This window comes from Aquila chrysaetos, chromosome 12 (genome assembly GCF_900496995.4).
Source record: "Aquila chrysaetos chrysaetos chromosome 12, bAquChr1.4, whole genome shotgun sequence".
Lineage (NCBI taxonomy): Eukaryota > Metazoa > Chordata > Aves > Accipitriformes > Accipitridae > Aquila > Aquila chrysaetos.
In genome coordinates this window covers 23,547,157-23,565,039 of record NC_044015.1, presented here as the reverse complement: position 1 = coordinate 23,565,039, position 17,883 = coordinate 23,547,157, and the positions used below count along the sequence as shown (strand labels likewise).

The window sequence follows — 17,883 nt, the reverse complement described above, 5'->3', positions numbered from 1 at the left end:
CCAAGCTCAGCTGCTGCATGGGAGTAAAAATGAATATAACCTCTCTGAATATCACTAGTTTGGATATCATACCATGAAATATGCATGGATTATGTGAAAGACATACATTTTCTGAATAAAAACAGATTAGTTCTGCTATATGACTATTATTTTAATAAGTTGTCTGATATCAAAGACAGCCATATCCCAACGGGATACATTTGAAGAACATCAGCCACTTTAAGCATTAACATGAGGGCTGCCGAAGTATTAAAATGAAATGAAATAATATATCCTCCTGTAATGATCTAAGGACTTCAGAACAAATGATAAAAAGATGCCAGGGTATGGCACTGAACAAATGGGTTCATTTCCAATACAGACTGCTGGTTGGGCCGTATAGTTCTGGCAGCTGTATCAGAAGCTGTGATTTCTTCAGAGATGTTGAACTTTCATACTCCTCATCCACCTGATGATGTGAAAGGGGAGAATTTCAGAAATAGCCACTAATTTTCCAAGACAACACTTCCAATCATCTCATCCAAGGTCAGGACATGTGATATAACTTGTTGCTTATTGGCTTTACTTACCAAACCTGGCATATACTTCAGTCACAGCTTGGTTCATTGCCAAGTCAATGAGTCCACGGCCCAGGCAAAAATGTGGGAAGACAATCAGCACATTTTTCAAGGTTTTATTAAACTTCAGCAAAGACTATAAGAAACAGAAACAACACAATAAGCAGTTGAAACCAGACTTCTTTAAGAAAACATAGCAACATGTGTGAAAAGTTCTTTGTCATGTCAGAGAAACTGTGTTCTTTGTTCTTACAACAGAGAAAACAGATTGTTTACCAAGTTACATCCAAAGCATCTGCAATCTAAAACACAGCACAGCAGAATGCTGGCATACACTGTACCAGACAAGGTGCTTGTGAAAAACTGTCAAAGGGGAGAGAAATTAATATTTGTAATGAAGTATTTCTCTATGTAGCAGAGGTAACATGCAATTCTGGTGTCAGCTATTATAAACAGCAACTGTGAGCAACAAGAAAGAATGGCATTTTTCTGTCGTAACATCTTTATTTATAGCTGGAATATTTCCATAATCAGGGCTGCCACAATATTGAAAAGTACCACTGTCTGGGCATAACTATACAGTAGACTTTGGTGCAATGTGGAGATACCCAAAACAGCATTAAGTGCCAGTAGCAGTCTAGCTGTGCCAACACTGCATCCAGAGAAGGGCAATTTTCCCTCTGGAGATACGGTGTCTACAACAGAGACATATTCTCAAAGGTAACAATACTGTCCTGCTGTCCCACAGACTGAATGGCACTAGATTGAACCGTGTGCTATCAAGAAGCATGGCTGAGAATGCAGGAACACCAGGGACAGAAAGTATTGTAAAGTTGGCCCTTGAAACCATGAACTTAATCAAGGTCTGTTTCTCCTTCCTGGCAAACAACAATGCTTGATCAGCACATGGTGTTTGAAAATGCACTATCAGTAATGACAGCTACTTGGATTGCTGTCAGATGTAGAAAGGGTATCAGTCTCAGTGCCCAGGGTATCAGCAACTGTAGAGGTGGTAGCAGTAGTGCATACAAGCCAACAGTGTTTTATCAACTGCCTTTGCCTTTCTAAGAACTAATTTTGGCACTCACTGTATTCTGTCTAATTCTTGTACTTTCTGTCACCTTTCTGGTAGTGTTAAACCATTTTTGGGCAATTCTCAAAATGCTACTATAAGCAGAACATCTCCTCTAACGCAATAACTAGCAGGAGTAAGTGTCTTTCCTTACTTAGTAGTGACTGCGTGATTTTCTACCATCTTCATCTTCCTGTACAATCCAAGCTGCAGAAGCAAGCACTAAGTGCCGTGTCCCCTCCTTCCCAATTGTGAAAGTGTACAGAAGTTTGCTCATAGGGATGAAAAACACTCCATGTCATTCCTTGTGTGTGTACCCCAAGGTATCAGTTGCCTTGAGTTGCTTCTCTGGGTTATTCTGCCCGCCTGTCCCTGCAGTTACTCAGCAAGTTACCCACTCATTTACTGCCAGAAAAAATGGCAAGGTAGAGAAAGACAGTTACTGTTAGAGATGGTTATGCTCAGACACCCTTTGCACAGCTCTTTAAAACCAGGTGACAACAAAAACATTACTTACCGGGTTATTTTCAAATAACTCCAGGATGAATGTAATGGCACTGCTGTTGAGCCCCACGAAGAGGTTAATACAAGACAAGGCAACATAAGCAGTGCTAGGGACACTGAAGAAGGAAGAGGCAGGGTACATCATGGGAATTACTGCCCATCTGCATGCAAAAGATAGAAAAACTATGATAACAGCTTCTCAGTATTCTCATGTCAGTTGCCCTAATGAAAACACAAAGTTGAGCTTTCTTCTAATCCCAAGTATAATGAAATGGTGTAACCAACCAGAGATGCCACTACAGTATTCTTTCCTTGGTTACTAGATAAAAAGTTTTTTCTGCTTAGTCTTTTTTGCTGTTAAAATGCAGGGCAATAGAAATGGCTAAAATTGAGAAAACTTAATGCTAGCAAGGTTATTATCACCACAGGTATCCTTGCACATCTCACTGGATTGTACACCAGAAGGGAGAGACAAAGAAATGTTAGATAAAGCAAATACAATGTACTGCTTTTCTAGATACTCCTCAGCCTTTGGAACTGTCCAAAGAAATCAGGAACTCTGTAAATCTTTATATTCTTTTCTAACTCCTCTACCATAGTTTTTTTTTTTACTCCTAATTTGGAGCTTCCTGTGCCATGATTTCTGGGACATAGCAAATGCACATTCAGCAGCCTAAGAGGAGTATTCCTCTGGAATAAATTTACAATGTTTAGCAACAATCAATCTGACTAGAAAGAATTCTGTAACAACCACCTGAATTGCTTAACAGGACAATACACACACGGTCAGAAAGAATCATCCTGTTTCCCATTGTGACTGCAGCTGGACACAAGGGCTAGTGTAAGATTCTATGAATTTACATTTCTTTCTGTTTTTTTATTTTGAGTTGCAAATTATGAAATTATCATTGAAGTGACTGCCACATGATCATATTTTTTCAGAAAATTTCATGTTGGTAGATACTTTAAAATATGCAAAGACATTTTAAATGTCCATCTACACAGCCATGAATTACCTTATTTAAAAAAAAAATACAGAGCCACAGACAACTTATTAAAGATACCACTATTGCACTTTAAAAATATATAATAAAAAATTAAAACAAATGAACATTCTGATAGCATTTTTTAACACTGGGTATTTTACAGAAATTAACTGATGATAATGCTTTGCATTTTCTCAGGATTTTCATTCAAAGAACACAAAAACTTCGGAAAATTAAAGGTAGTCTGCCCAGAAAAGAACTGTTCCCTCTTAGGCTTAATTGTGATATACATAGGAGGATGTGAAAAGCTTCATTTCACTTTTTAACTCGAGAAATAGATCTGGTCAATCATTTTGCCTAGACTACATCAGCTGCAGGGCTATCAGGAATATGATTTTATAGATAAAAATATATGATCACTAGTTAAATGAAAGTGACTTTCAGTCAGCCTTATAAAATGCTATTTTGCCAACACAAATGCTCATTTGAAGTTAAAAAAAGTATTGAAGACTCAGTGCTCTTTGCCCTCGGGTTAAATGCTGAAAGATATTTTAGTATTGGCTGTCAATGTGGCAAATGAACAACCACTAAATTCCTACACAATATACATATCAGAAAGCAGCAAAGCAAACAAATATACTTTCCTGTAAGGATCACATTTAATGCTTAAAAATGTAAGGCAGTGACAAAAAAAATTTCTTTTACAGCATGTGGCCAGAGTGTGTAAATATCCTGGAGCGGGGACAGAATCCAGTTCTAACCTGTATTGTATCCACTCAGTTTTATTCTTTAAAGCTGGATTTCACTAAGTACTGGGCTCAATAACATGAAATCATTTCCATGTGAAATACAGGGCCCCACATGCAGGAATAACCTTGAACACTCACCCATACAGAAGCAGCAAGGCAACAAGCACAGGGAGATTAGTTGGAGAAGTGTATGCTTTCTTGTTGAATCCAGCGAATATAACCACAACCATTCCAGCACTCAGTGCATAATTCACCTGCCACATCACAGGGTGAAGATCAGTGTGTAAGACCCGAGAAGGTCTGCAAACATATCCAGATCCTACACATTATTCCAAAAGGATTTTGTATTGAGGAACACTGGAATTTATGAGCTAGACTAGTCACACTCAAGCTTTTGGATCAGTGGGTCCCTGGCAGCACTCGACATTTTTCTGAGACATCTTTTATCAGATCATTCATCAAAAATACAACATATATTGTTGTGTCTTAGATTATGGTTTGGGAGCCAATTATTTCATGGTCCTGCTGGCAGGTTGCCCACAGAAAGAGGCTGGGTATATGCAAGAGAAGTGCAGTTTCTGGTGATGCAAAGGCTGTGTAGGAGGGAAAAAGCTAGTTGTTTGAGCCACATTCCTGGGAGGAGGCTAAAGTGAGTATGCTTGGCCACTGCTCTTCTCAATTTTTCTGTTCAGTATTAGTAGCGCTAGTCTAGTGCAATGCACAGAGGTCCCCATGCAGAATGGAAGATGGCATTTCACAGAACTGCTAACACCAATACCTTTGCATCATGCTGTCAAGGGCCATGGCCAAGCAGAATTCCTGTCAAGGAAGCTGCTGGGAGGCTGCTGTGACTAGCAGGGGACAGTAACTCAGAGACCTGCTTCTTTCCCCTCATTTCCTAAGTTAATGCTTTGCTTTACTTTCTCCTTAAAGAGCACCTTCCAAAGCCTGAAGAGTTTTGGGCTTTTCAATTATTTCAATTTTTTTTCTTTTTAATTTTTTCAATTCCATGTTCATGCTTTTCTTATTGCATAAGCTGTTGGCTGCTCTCTTTGTTGAGAAGGCATGGCTAGAAAACAAGCCTCCTGCTGTGTCTCAACCAGGCAAAGAATTTGCTCCTTTGTGACAAAGTGGCCTGAGGAGTAATGGGAGGGTAGCTGAGCTGTGTCTAAGCAAGCCTGGGCCTGTGGTCTAAATCCTTTTGGAATAACACAGTGAACATGATTCAGTGACCTAAACAAATAAATCTATGTCATTTTAGACACCCTAGAGTATTTCGTCTGGCCTCCAGCTACTGTTCCAGCAGCCTGTGAATCTCCCCCACTTAGATTTCTTGAATATCTTGAAACATGTTATGGTTCTTCTATAGGGCAGGAGTGACTAGCATCAGGCAACTGGGCTTTCCCCTGCTGTGGTAAGTTTTACTTTATTATACATTCAGTTGTAAGGACTAGAAACCCTAAGATAACAACAATTTCAGCTTCATTAGTTGAATAATGAGTTGTGCACCTGACTTAATTTCTACATAATGTAATTACGAGATCAGACCCTTAGCATGCTTTCTGAGAAACACCTGAAGAAGTGAATGCTTTGCAATGCTCAGAATCACCTTCACTCGATTCACTGATTAGTCCCCAGTTCATGCAAACCCAGGAATAATCACAGGCTATGAAATCAGACCAGCAGTTACTCACTATGTCCCACAAGAAGTTAGTTAGCCAGTAGACTGCAGGGCTCACACCACTGACAAACTGTAGATGCTTGGCTTTTGTTACACGTTCTTGGATCAGGTATAAAACAAAACTGGCTGGTATAAAGGACATGGCAAAAATCACACAGATGGCAACAACAGCATCCACTGAAGTGGTCAGCCTAAAACAGCACAAGAATGGACTGTGAGCAAGAGAATGGATGCAACACAACACTATATTAGCATTTGGGGAATCTGGAGGGAATTTTAAGATCTAGAAGTAGCAAAGTTATTTTTTAAGTAGAAGACTTTTCCAATTTCAAAATGTGCTAGTGTATTTTCCCAAATTGTGTCGGGGACTGTAGCTTACAAATATGGATGATGCTGGCACCATTCCCTGATTTTTTACTTGCCTTCATTCTCTGGAACAGTTCAACTCCTATATATAAATATTTCAGTTTGACAGCCTTTCCTGTATGGTGTGTCTCAAACAAGACATTAAGGCACAATAGCTGAAGTGCTCTGGGAGCTGGGAAAAGAAGGACTCAAAGAGGCAAGTCGCAGACACTGAGATGATATGCAGATCTTGCCTCTGTGCTTAGGCAGAGTTTTCAGTTTCACTGAATTCTGAACTTAATAGGAGACATGAGTGGAGAGACATGAGCAGGATGTCATGTCTTGTTAGTGGCGTCTTTTTCAAGAAATTATGGCTTTTAGATTCTGGAATACACCAACCCTACTACATGCTGTTGAAAATCTACCTGTGTGCTGTCCTTGGCACCAAGATGGAGGTTGCCGACTACTGCCTACCTGTAGTCACTTAAGGATAATTTCTGATTCTTTTTTTGGTTATGATCTCCGTGTTATTTTACAAGTAGATCTATTGGCTTTGGAGCATGAACAAAGACTTCAGAATCTTTGTGCTTGGGAATCAACAAAAACATGTAATCATGTATAACTAATAGTCATAGCTCCTACACGGGATGGGAATGAACTCTTATAGGAATATAATGAGACAGAAAAGAACAGATTGTATATCTAATTCTTGATTAGAATAAAACTTCAGGGAAAGCTCTCTGCATTCTGCCAATTGAACTATTTCACCTCAGAGTGTGAGTACACTGGAGGTGGTAAAGCTGCCAGGAGAAGGAAGGATAAAAGCCAGCAGCAGAGCACAGGCAGACTTACACAGTGACTTCAGAGAGTTGCTCCTTAGTGAGGTTCAGAGGATGGTTTACAGCAGTGATCCCATATTCCTCAGGGTCTTGGCCAGTCCGCAGGTTAGCTCTAAGGATTGCATTATTGGCTACATTAAGGAAACTAACCATAGCATGCCAGCCTTTATTGTTAAACCACACCTAAAAGAGTCAGAAAGCACAGATTCATTTCAGAAGCCTTCATTAATAACCCTGAGCTGCAGGAGAAAACTTGGCTGCCTTTGATCTACTTTGGTGGACATTGTCAGCAGGGAAGAATCCAGCACCAGGAATTCATAGCTCCTAGGCACAGTCCAGCAGGAGGAGCTCACATACTATGCTTTTAAAAGGGTTGGACAACCACTGTCAAGGGATTTTATAGAAGCACATTTTAAAATTTAGCAGAATGTGTTCTACTCAGAAGTATTTAGGACAGCAAGAACATGGTTAAAAAAATCTCACATTAGAAATAACTTTGCATTAACACTGTATCCCATGTTACTTATAATAAGTATAGTACTTCAGCTCTTCTTGCATCTGAGAATGCCACTAGCAATATTCTCACAATCTGAAGCCTATGTCAAGAAAGACTGTGAGCTAGCAGACTACTTCCAGCAAATACCTTAATATTATCTTCAGTTTCCATGTATTTAAGGAAATTAGAAATTTCTTTAGCAGCAGCCAGTGAAGTTTTTCCCTAAAATAAAAAAGAGAAGGCTAAAGATCAGTTGTCTGGGTGAAATCCAGTGCTGCAGGTTTTCAGCTTTGTAACAATTCTTAAGTAAGGGGACAAAAAAAAAAAAAAAAATTCTTGCTTACTCCTGTCACATTCATCATTCGGCCAAGATCACTTAAAAAATTGACAACTTGATCTCCAGAAACATGAAGGACTGGGAGCCTTCCTCCTATAGAAATTCCTCCATATCTAACAAAGAGAACAGAATCATTAGTCACTTGTACCACAGACCCAAAACTCTATACATTGATGGAAATACTAAAAATCCACTTAATATAAGTTTGATTTCTATACATCACATAATTAATGTATAACAATCTCTTTCTAACAGGTTGTATTAGGTCTTTATAGGGCTTACAAATAATAGAAGTTCTAACAGTTTCTGAGGGGTTCATGCCAGGATCCCAAGAAAATTATTATTTAGATACAAGACTTGGAGAAAACAGTTCTTTCTACAGTGCAAAATCTTTAAATCAAGATAATTGAGATATAACTGTTTGAACAGCATGGAGGACTGAGGACAGCATGGACCTCAGTTAAAATTTCAGTTGCCCTGAGAGAAGCAGGTATTCAGCAATGCTGGTGCCAGCCAATACTCCATAATGATAAATACTATTGCATGAGATGAACCAAAGTCAAATCCTATAGAAAGTAATGTTTGCACATGAACAAGCAGATATTCCGTGAAGGAAGCCAGTCATCTGGCTGCCACCTTTGAAGTGAATTCCTACTGCTGCTGAAAAACTAAGTAAGTATGTTCTTCAGGCTAATCAGTCATCTTTTCAAGCTTAGTATCTGCAGTAGACATCATACTGGGGTTAGCTGATGCCTCTACATAAGCATGGAGCACTAGTGGAATCTGTTTTATAACTACTACGCATATTCAGACCAGGGATGAGGTGTCACGGTTGTTACTTCTGTATTTGATAGGCTGGCATCTAGGTTTCATCTTACCCAGGTCCTTTTTTTGGAGGGTTTATATTTTTCTGCTGCACTTTGAAAGAGGGGCATCAGAGCACTACTGCAATGTAGTGCAGTATTGTATTGTAACTTTCCATCACCCAGATCCCATTAGTCTGACTCTTGTAGATAATAAAACTGTGATAGTTCCATTGTGTGCCTCTGGCCTTCATCCTTGTGGGGGTAGTCCAAACAAATATAACCCCTTGTCTTTATAAAACCTTTGCTGACCCCCAACTTGTTTCCCACTGAAGCCATCTCTTTGTTCTATACTATCTGCCACAATTCCCCTTGACCATTCAGAGAAACATTGCGAGGCTCCGTGGATAAACAGAAATTCATTGTTCCATTATTTACCACCATAATCTGTGAACTTGTTTCTTACCTTTGTTCATTGACCCAGTATTTGCTCTTCAAGCTGAAACAGACAAAAAGAATCCTGTCTCTTAATGCACTGAACCAAAGTCGATGGTATTGTCAGGCTTAAATGGAAATGAAAGGTGAACTCCTATTACTTTGAGTTGTGGGGTTGTCAGGACATTTGGTATTCCCTGCAGTGGGTTTTTGGTTTTTGGTTTTGTTTTGTTTTCTGACATGATTCATCTCCAGCTCATACAGAGATAAGCAAGATTTCTAAAGTGACGCATACTGGCTCTATCCTAAATCCATAATGAATTGATTTTAAAAGATGTATCTAAAGCAATTATGACGTGCTAAGAGGAATTAGTCAAAGGCAGCCAGCACAAAGTTAATATAATGAGAATTCAAAGAACTCTGCTGGGAATTGAAAAGGTAGCAAGGCCTGAATCAAAAATAATAGGCCATGGACACTGCACAGCTAATTACCATGCACAATGCTCAGGCAAGCTGAGGAGCTATCAGTAGGATAGATGTATATATATGTAACATTGTCCTTTGGCTCTTTAGCACTTCTGGGAAGCAAGTGATAATTAAGTCAGGCAGTTCATCATGCTGGTGTGGCTACAGCTCTTCAGGGACACAAACTAGTATCTCTGTAAGGCAGTTCATCATGCTGTGCCAAGGCACCAGTTTTCTCACCATTGACACAGTTACCATTAACATGGTATTCCATCAACATTGAAACTTAGCTCTGCCTATAAAGGAGTACCTGATTATAAAAATAGGTATAATTAAAACAATTTAACTCTCTTGAAATGAGCATCTCCTAATTCTTACATCAGGAATATGGACATGATGCTCAAGTCTGCACAATACTGTGGCAAATCAGGTGCTATGTTATTATTAAATGAGAATTTCGTGGCCAGGTACAAAATACTGCATGTGAAAAAACAAGAGAGATTCAAACCTACCTCCCTTTTATCAAAGTGGGATATGTTTTCACCAGAAAATCTGAAATATTTCTGTGGGTCAGATCTTGAAGAATTTCTGTGCTGTGCTGCACTCTCTGGAAAGAAAAGAAAATCTAATCAATCACAGTAAACTTTACAGTCTCTAAAGCTATTAAGTAAGTGTTTGTCAGGAAAATGGCAAAAGTAGGTTTGGTTCAGAAGAATTGCTCAGGTTCATATTATCACTGAAATGAGAGTGGGTCATTCACTTTCTAGCCCAAACATCCTTACTTTACTAAGATTTCAGAAGAAATGATGAAATCACAGAAGTTTGCAATGCCTGACACAAAACAGTTGCGCTTCACTTTGAAACTTGGCCCGAGTTATTTGCAACAAAGGCCAGCGTTGCTCAAGGCTTTTTCTTCACTGTGAAAGAAAGAAGCTTTTCAAATAAATTGAGGTCCCAATGAAGATCAGGTAGTTTTCTGTGATTTAGCAAGTTGAAGTAAAAACTAATATGAAACTTCACCTTCACTAGCATGTTAGATACTTTGAATGAAAATTATTACTCTCTTTTTTTGTAATGAAAATGATGCCACATGACGCTTCTGTGAGTCTTTTGCAAATATAGTGTTGCTGTGAAATGCAAGACTTCAAACTTGCTGAGTTTATCCCAAGGTAGAATATACTTTAAAAGGTTCCTGGGCAGTTTCAGAGGGCAAAGCTTGCAACCTGAAACGACCTAGTAATGACCTAGAAAGTAAGTCTAATGAACTTTCCAGAAGTTCCTACATTTGTCCACAGAGAGGCAGTACTGGATGACACAGAAGATACATGACAGATGTCTAGCTGATTCTAGACAATACACAGGAAGACCGGTAGCAGCCTCATAGTCCCTTCATTAAATGAGCTGTCTATGCTCAGACATACTTCACAATTATTTACATACTGTTGCTTCCCTGGAGACTTTCTTCCTGACAAGTTATATAAAATTATCATATCCTGCAAAATTATCAGGATAATATTATAATAAACACATTTTCCTTAGAGGACTAGAATCCCCACAAACAAACAAAAAAATTAATTTTGCATCCTACTTGGATTTGAAGTTTTAGACTAAATTTCCCTCTCAAATACAGTAGCACGCAATTAGCAGAATTCAACTTTGGCTATCCATTGGACAAGGATTACCTGGAAATCAGAAATAACTTGGGATGCTGTGAATAAGGTCAGAATATAACCTCTTTATTAATTTCTTTTTTTTTTCTTCATAAACAGGAATTCTACAGATATCTAAAACAACTTTGTTTTGTTGTTTTGTGAATAGTGATAGAGAAACCAAAGCAAGCTGAATCAGTATTTTTGAGAGATTGTGTCATGGATTTGGATTCAGAAATTTATTAAGCTTGTGACATTACTGTTAAAACTAGAATTATTTTAGTCATTTGGCTAATGTGTGCAGCCTGGCAAACAAGAATATTAAAGTTGAATGGTGTGCATGGTGAGATATTAAATAGTGAGCTATTACTCTAAGAGTGGCTGTAGTTCCGTTTTCTTTAACTTGTTAGAAAAACATTTAGTAAATGTAAACACTAACAGGCTATAAATTTCCTTTGCTCTTCAAAAGAGCAAGCACATTTTATAAAGGGCACGACTAAGATTATTCATTGATAGGAACAGGTGGGAATGTAGCTCATCTCTTCTCCATACAGCATCAATGGTTATTAAATTATTCCTCTTCATGCACATGCATACAAACATTTGTTTTGCTAGCTTAGAACTTTCTTTCTAGAAATGGAACCAAAAGATATGTAAAAAAATAATTATTTGGGGTTGACTCAATATTAATTTTTCCATTTTTAATGAGATGACCCCACCCCATGTTTTTCAAAATCGTTACTTTTTTTGTTCCTTCCTTTCTTCTTTCTCCCTCTTTCCCTTCCCTTCTTTAAGGAAAGGCAATCTTCTAAATAGAATTGTTCTCTGAGGCAAAAAAAAATTAAGACTTTTTAAAAAATTATTTGATAAATTGTTAAAATTTTTGTGATTTTTTTTCTATATGAAAAGTTTGCGATTTGGATGAAAATAGTAATGAAATTTCATTTAAATGTGCAAGATTTCCCAATACTTCTGAAACTGAATTCCAAATTCCAGCAATTCTTGCTCCCTTAAAAATGTACTCAATTCCTTCCATGTATGTTGCCATGGCAAGGTACTTACACACTAATCCCCTTTCCAGCACTGCACTACAAAGATTTATGGCACAAGGACACAACCTGTGGTGGCGGGAGGCCTCCTGCACCTGCAGGGCATTCTGGCAGCATAGTGAGTTGCTTGTGAGTGCTGCACTTGCAGGGAGGTGAAGGATTCTCAGGGCTCCACTTTTGGCTCAGCAGGAGGCTGCTTAGGTTAGGATGAACAGCAGGTGTGTTCCAGGCAGTTGGCATATTATTGCATGGGTAGTTCCTGTGTAGAGGAACAGTCTCTTTAAGCTATGCAGAGATACAGTTTATGAGAGCTTACAAATCCACAAAATCACAACACTCTCAGCAGACATTCTCCTCTCAGCCCTTATGGCATGAGTTACAAATAAGAAGAACATTTTAGAGTACTCAGTAAACATGAATAAATATAATCTCTCCCCACATCTCTGCCAATTTTACTGTCTTCAGCTTGCAGATAGGACACTGAAGGAACAAGAGGACTGTGTTTGACTCAGTAGTAGACATGAAATCTGCAGCGGACACATATCTTTGTGAAGAAACTATCCCTTTCCTTGTTCATGCAGACTCTTTTATCTATTTTTTTGATGTTTCGTCTTTATCCCTGCTGTACCAGGCAGAGGAGAGGAAGGGGAAGAAAGAGGGGAGGACAGCCAGAAAAATCAAGCTGCTGGATATCATGACTGGGAGAGAGGCAGGAGAAAAGGAACAAATGGCAACGCATAGCATGCCAGTGACAAATGCCCCCAAAGCAGGACTCACAGGCAGGGTAAGTGGGTAGGACAACAAATGTTAAAGTAACAGCTCTACTAACATTGTCCTCACTTCAGAGTGAGAATAGCTTCAAATCATAGAGACTGTCCTATTGCCACTTCACAATCTAAGCAACTGCTGAAGCTATTGCTTCCAAACACACTAGTGGCAACAGGAGGAACCTGAGGGGACTCACAGGTGGAAAATGTCAGGGAAGCTGTGAAGATTTGGGTCTGAGCCCACTGGCCTACTGACATAAATTTCAAGGTTGCTTAATTCTCAATACAAGGCTACAGGAGCTGGTTTCCAGCTAGTCACATTGAGCCCTGTGAATCATTCTTAATCCAGTAGCATTGGTTATCTTGCTGTTTGTTTGTTACTTTTGACCTGAATTATTGCCAACAATATATCTGAAGCATTGGCTCTAATGAAAAGTCAAGCCAATTCATTCTTGTTTCACTACAAGTTCCACTAGTAATTCCCTGCTAGAATCTCGTTCAAGAGAGATTATCTAGCTACTTACGGAAGAAGCTGATTCTTCACGCAGCGATTTCCAAATCCTGGTTTATTCAAGAAAGCATCAGTGAGGGAGACCATTTGCTCACTGCCAGGACGCTCATTGCTAAGGGAATAAGAAAGGACTTTATAAAATTTTTTTCAAACTATTGTACTGGAATACACATGGCAACTGGTGAAGGACAGCCATATGGTAGAACCAACTGCCCCCCTCCAAATGCTGATAATGCAATTATTTTATTTATTTATGCAAAACCCCAGAACCTTCCAAGATAGTTAACAGGCTAAAGCAATGGTCCTTTTCTCCTAATATTAAAGGATGACTTCTGACATAGTCCTATAGCAATATTCTCCAAAAAGGCTTGAATCCACATTTCTACCCTCTCTGCCCTGTCACACTCAGTAATCAGATGAAAAACATATTCCGCATTTTCATTTGCTGAGGCCAAAGAGACAATGCTGCTAATAGTGAAGCGTCTGCAACTAACAACCTAATAACATTAGACTACAGAATATTGCTAGTGCCAAGTGTTATACAAGTATGAATATCAAACTGCTCCAACACACTACCATATGTAAATTAAAGATTCATGTGAATTTTCAGTATGAAACTCAAGTAAAATGCTTCAGAATTATTGCCTTCAGTTTTGTTGCTTTCTGCTAGTTGTGATCTAGTCTAGGACTTAAACGCTGTTTATAAATTTCCTCTGCATTGCATATGTTTTGAACAGGTGCAAGTTCAGCTTTGGAATACGTGGAAGTGAAGGCGAAGCAAGTATTCAGGAGAGCAGAGAGGAATTGTGCAGTGATCTGGAAAGAACAGAACTGAAGCTTCTATGAACAATGAAAGGAGACAAAGTGCTAGTGGACAAAAAAAATTTAGACCCAGCCAAAGGATATTGTGTGGGGAGAAACTGCTAAGCAGCAGCATTAATAAAACCTAAGAGTCTCTGCTTTTATCTTGTTTCCATAACTTTGCCCAAATACTGTACTAACTATAAATAAATCTACCACAGGTCAGCAGGTAGGCTTGAATCTCATTGTTCTCTAAGATTATGAATACAGGAGTAGTTCAATGGCGTATCAGAAACGGTCAAATTTCTTACTGTCCTGGATCTCCTGTTAGGCAGGACGTAACTTTGTAAGTGTTAAGCCCATGAATTCAGGTAGGAAGAGGGAAGTACCAAAGATAGCAAGATATTTGAAGGACTATTGGTTATTTTCCACTTGCTATATTTTCCACTTGCATCAATTTCACGCTATTTTAAATCTGCCAATTCCAGTGGAGTGAATCCTTTTTTATACCACATAGAGTGAGAAACGCCCAGTAAGACAGGGCCCCATGATCCTAAATGCTAGGAAGGAAAGGTGGTATATATGACAGATGTACTTTTACTCAGTGATTCCTCTTACCTGAAGAAAGTAAACTGTTGTCCATAGATCCAAGGGTGTAAGGTTAAGGCAGGATATTCTCCAAACGGAGGAATAATGACTGTAAGTATTAAAGACAGCAACACAAAACTAGCAGGGAGAACAATCTGCAGGGAACATGAAAACATCACACTAGGTTATTAGACATAATATATTAGAGTGACACTGTACATACCTCATAATATATATAAACAAAGGAAGGACAGCAGGAGCACACAGATCAGATCTAGCTTAGCTCCTGAACATCAACAATTTAATTTTGAATGTTTTCGGTTAAGATTCTGGTTGTCACAGAGATGTATTAGGTTAAAAATAAAATGCTGTGCTAGTAGTGATTGAATCGTGAACTTGGGACTCCAGGCAGAAAGAAATAGAATACGATGCAGAAGAGTTGGAATCATAATTAGAACAGTTAGGGACCATTACGTTACATTACATTACATTGTTACCCATTTGCAACACCTCTGTTGCTTTGTATAGAGACATTGCTGGGAAAGACAGCATTGAGAATGTTGTGGGAAAGAGTCAAGAACAGCAAAAGTCAGGCAATACCTGGGCTAGGAAGTCCTTGTGGCTGCGGGAGGCATGGTGGAACCGTTTGATGAGCAGTGCTTTGATCTGCTGATGTACAAGCTGAAAACCTTTATACTGTCGGGACCCTTTGCCTTCATTTTGATCTCCTGCTATGCCTACTGGCATTCGAGAAGTGTCATTAGTTTTCAGTGCAGTTTGTTCAGCTGGTTTGTTCTCAGTAGAAGTTTTGCCAAGAGTAGAACCATTTTCTTGAGTATCTTCTAGGTTAAGATGAAAAGGGGCAGAGAAGACACTTTATCCTCCATATATGAGGGTAGCATAAACATTTTAATGAGCTCCGGATTTTACCAACTGTAAATATCACATCACCAGATTGCTTTAATTACAACTGTTGCACTGTGGCTATATCTAGTGGCATCATATAGGTTAACACTCCTCTTACTCAGCAGGATGAACAAGTTAATTATGTATGTAGTTTATGAACTAATGGTCAGCAAAGTACTTTTTATAAAACTACTAAAACCATTGACATCTGGGGGCTTGACCCTCTACTTTTATTTACATAGTTAAGAACCTCATCCAATCAAAATAAAAGTCTTTCTGCTGACTTCATCTTGTTTCTCAGATATCACGTCAGGCCCCCAAAACAGGTATTTGCTGACCAAATTTATTTTGGCAAGAACACCATACAAAGACTGAAAGTTCTGAGGCTCCTCTTTACTTGGTGTTCAGAATACAGAACAGTCCCAAGAAAAGTTTATCAAATACTGATTCATGGATCCATACCTGCCTTTTGCATTCCAGGGTCAGCTTCTGCTGTGACCTTTAAGAAAACCTGCCATAGACAAATACATCTCCTGGTTAGGAATAGAACAGGTACAATAACCTGACCTCTGGAACACTATACATCATCCTTTAACGTAACAGAAAAAAATTTAGATACACTTTCAGTAGTCCTGCTTATTACACAATCAGAGGTCTCTTATGAAGTATCTAAAAAAATAAAGAAACGAATAAACTAAGATACAAAGAAAGACAGATTTCAGGCTAATGAATCATGTTCCACAAGGCTAACATGAAGTAAGGCTTGGATCCTTTCTCTACACCCATCCCAAAGACTTTCTGAGGTTTTGAAGGGGATATTAGGAATTAATAAGATTACATGTTTAAGAACAGGAACTGTCTCAGAAAACATTTTGGGGACTGATGATAAGATCAGCAGGAATTTTAATCTGTCTGTTACCTCTTCAAGTGGTGTGTCTGAAACTCCAAAACTGCTGAGTCCCAGGTCATCCAATGTTTCCTCCAGTTCTCTGAAGAGACTGGCATAAGATCGCTGTTTAAAGTGTTTATTGGGCAAAAGGTAAATGAGTTCCTGACCGATGCTTTCAATTAATTTTGCTTCTGGGATATGATGATGAATTACTTCTGCTAGCTCATTCAGATCTCCTGTGAAAAGTCAAAACAGTGTTCAAAGAATGAATATTTAACCATGCTAAGCATGATTCAAAAGCTGTTGTTTGCACTATACAAAAGGGGACTGCTCTATTACATAACTCACAAATATCTCAGTTAATTCTGTAATAGACTGGGCTATGTTGCTAATTATGCTCTGGAACTATGTAGCAGGAAACTATTTTAGGTCTGTTAATAAAGCACAACAAAATCTTCAGGAATATCTACTTAATTTCTTTTCTTAATGTAGAAAAGCCAAAATTACTTTTTCTGAGAAAGCCAGTTTCTTTTGCTCTAAATATGCTTCAGGTTTCATTAACAAATTACACACTTTGGTGCAGAGCAGTTCAAAACTCAGTCTATACTTCTAAAGCACACAAACTTCCAGTTCATCATCTGTACCTGAGACCACATATACATAAAAAAGGAGCAATGGTAAGCCAAGCCACAAAGAAACCTTATCAAATTCATGTTACAATATACATGTTAGACACAAGTACTGAAGAAGTGGGCCTCAGCAGCATTGATCTGTAAAATGAGATTACAGCATAACAGGAGACATAGCTATGTGCTGGAATGCTGAATCACCCCACTTCTTACCATCCAGTTCCTGCTCTGGAGCTTCTTCTTTGTCACTGCGTGCACAGCTGGAGCAGGAGCAGGAGCACTGAGATCCGCAGCTACAAAGCGACTAGCATGGACAAGCAACAGATACAAAGATGAAAGTGCTTCAGTTGCATGCAAAACAGGATGTAAGAGTTGTCAGCCTTTGAACAGCTTGAGTCAGTGAAAAATACGGCATAACTGGAGCATCTTGAACATATTATACTGAAAGTCAGCTGAGGACTGGATTAAGCAATGCAAAAACCATAAATCCACTGCACAAAGCATATCTGTCAGTTCTACATTGCATGCAAAATACCTGGGAAATGCAATCAGCCGTTGCCATGAGTATACAGATCATGTTGCTACTAAGACTGGAAGCACTACTAACAGCAGAAACAATCCAGATCCTTACTTTTCAAGCTGTGCGATGCTGGTTTAGCTATGGGCAAATGTAGACTCTTCTGGTGTCTGTGCTAGTTACTAGACTACACCATGCTTACAACTAGTGTACTGCAAAAGCAAGCATCAGAAAGACCTGTATATGGACAAAGGTAACTTGATTGGTAAAAGTTTAGACATACTCAACTGATGAGAATGAACTGTAGA

At 38.8% G+C, this 17,883-nt stretch overlaps 1 protein-coding gene across 7 annotated transcripts in view; it reads right to left on the bottom strand.

Moving 5' to 3' along the window:
• Nucleotides 1–17,883, bottom strand: part of ABCA4 (ATP binding cassette subfamily A member 4) — an 86,827-nt gene that overhangs the window by 8,825 nt on the left and 60,119 nt on the right. For all 7 annotated transcript variants that reach the window (XM_030032592.1, XM_030032591.1, XM_030032593.1 and 4 more), the window contains 16 exons: nucleotides 17,272–17,362; nucleotides 16,460–16,665; nucleotides 16,003–16,051; nucleotides 15,235–15,476; nucleotides 14,665–14,789; nucleotides 13,259–13,357; nucleotides 12,037–12,226; nucleotides 9,782–9,876; nucleotides 8,836–8,868; nucleotides 7,574–7,679; nucleotides 7,377–7,451; nucleotides 6,747–6,916; nucleotides 5,563–5,740; nucleotides 4,007–4,122; nucleotides 2,147–2,294; nucleotides 570–693 (listed from right to left, as the gene is read on the bottom strand). In XM_030032592.1, coding sequence (XP_029888452.1) covers nucleotides 570–693; nucleotides 2,147–2,294; nucleotides 4,007–4,122; nucleotides 5,563–5,740; nucleotides 6,747–6,916; nucleotides 7,377–7,451; nucleotides 7,574–7,679; nucleotides 8,836–8,868; nucleotides 9,782–9,876; nucleotides 12,037–12,226; nucleotides 13,259–13,357; nucleotides 14,665–14,789; nucleotides 15,235–15,476; nucleotides 16,003–16,051; nucleotides 16,460–16,665; nucleotides 17,272–17,362 — 2,047 coding nt within the window. The remainder of the gene's footprint in view (nucleotides 1–569; nucleotides 694–2,146; nucleotides 2,295–4,006; nucleotides 4,123–5,562; nucleotides 5,741–6,746; nucleotides 6,917–7,376; nucleotides 7,452–7,573; nucleotides 7,680–8,835; nucleotides 8,869–9,781; nucleotides 9,877–12,036; nucleotides 12,227–13,258; nucleotides 13,358–14,664; nucleotides 14,790–15,234; nucleotides 15,477–16,002; nucleotides 16,052–16,459; nucleotides 16,666–17,271; nucleotides 17,363–17,883) is intronic.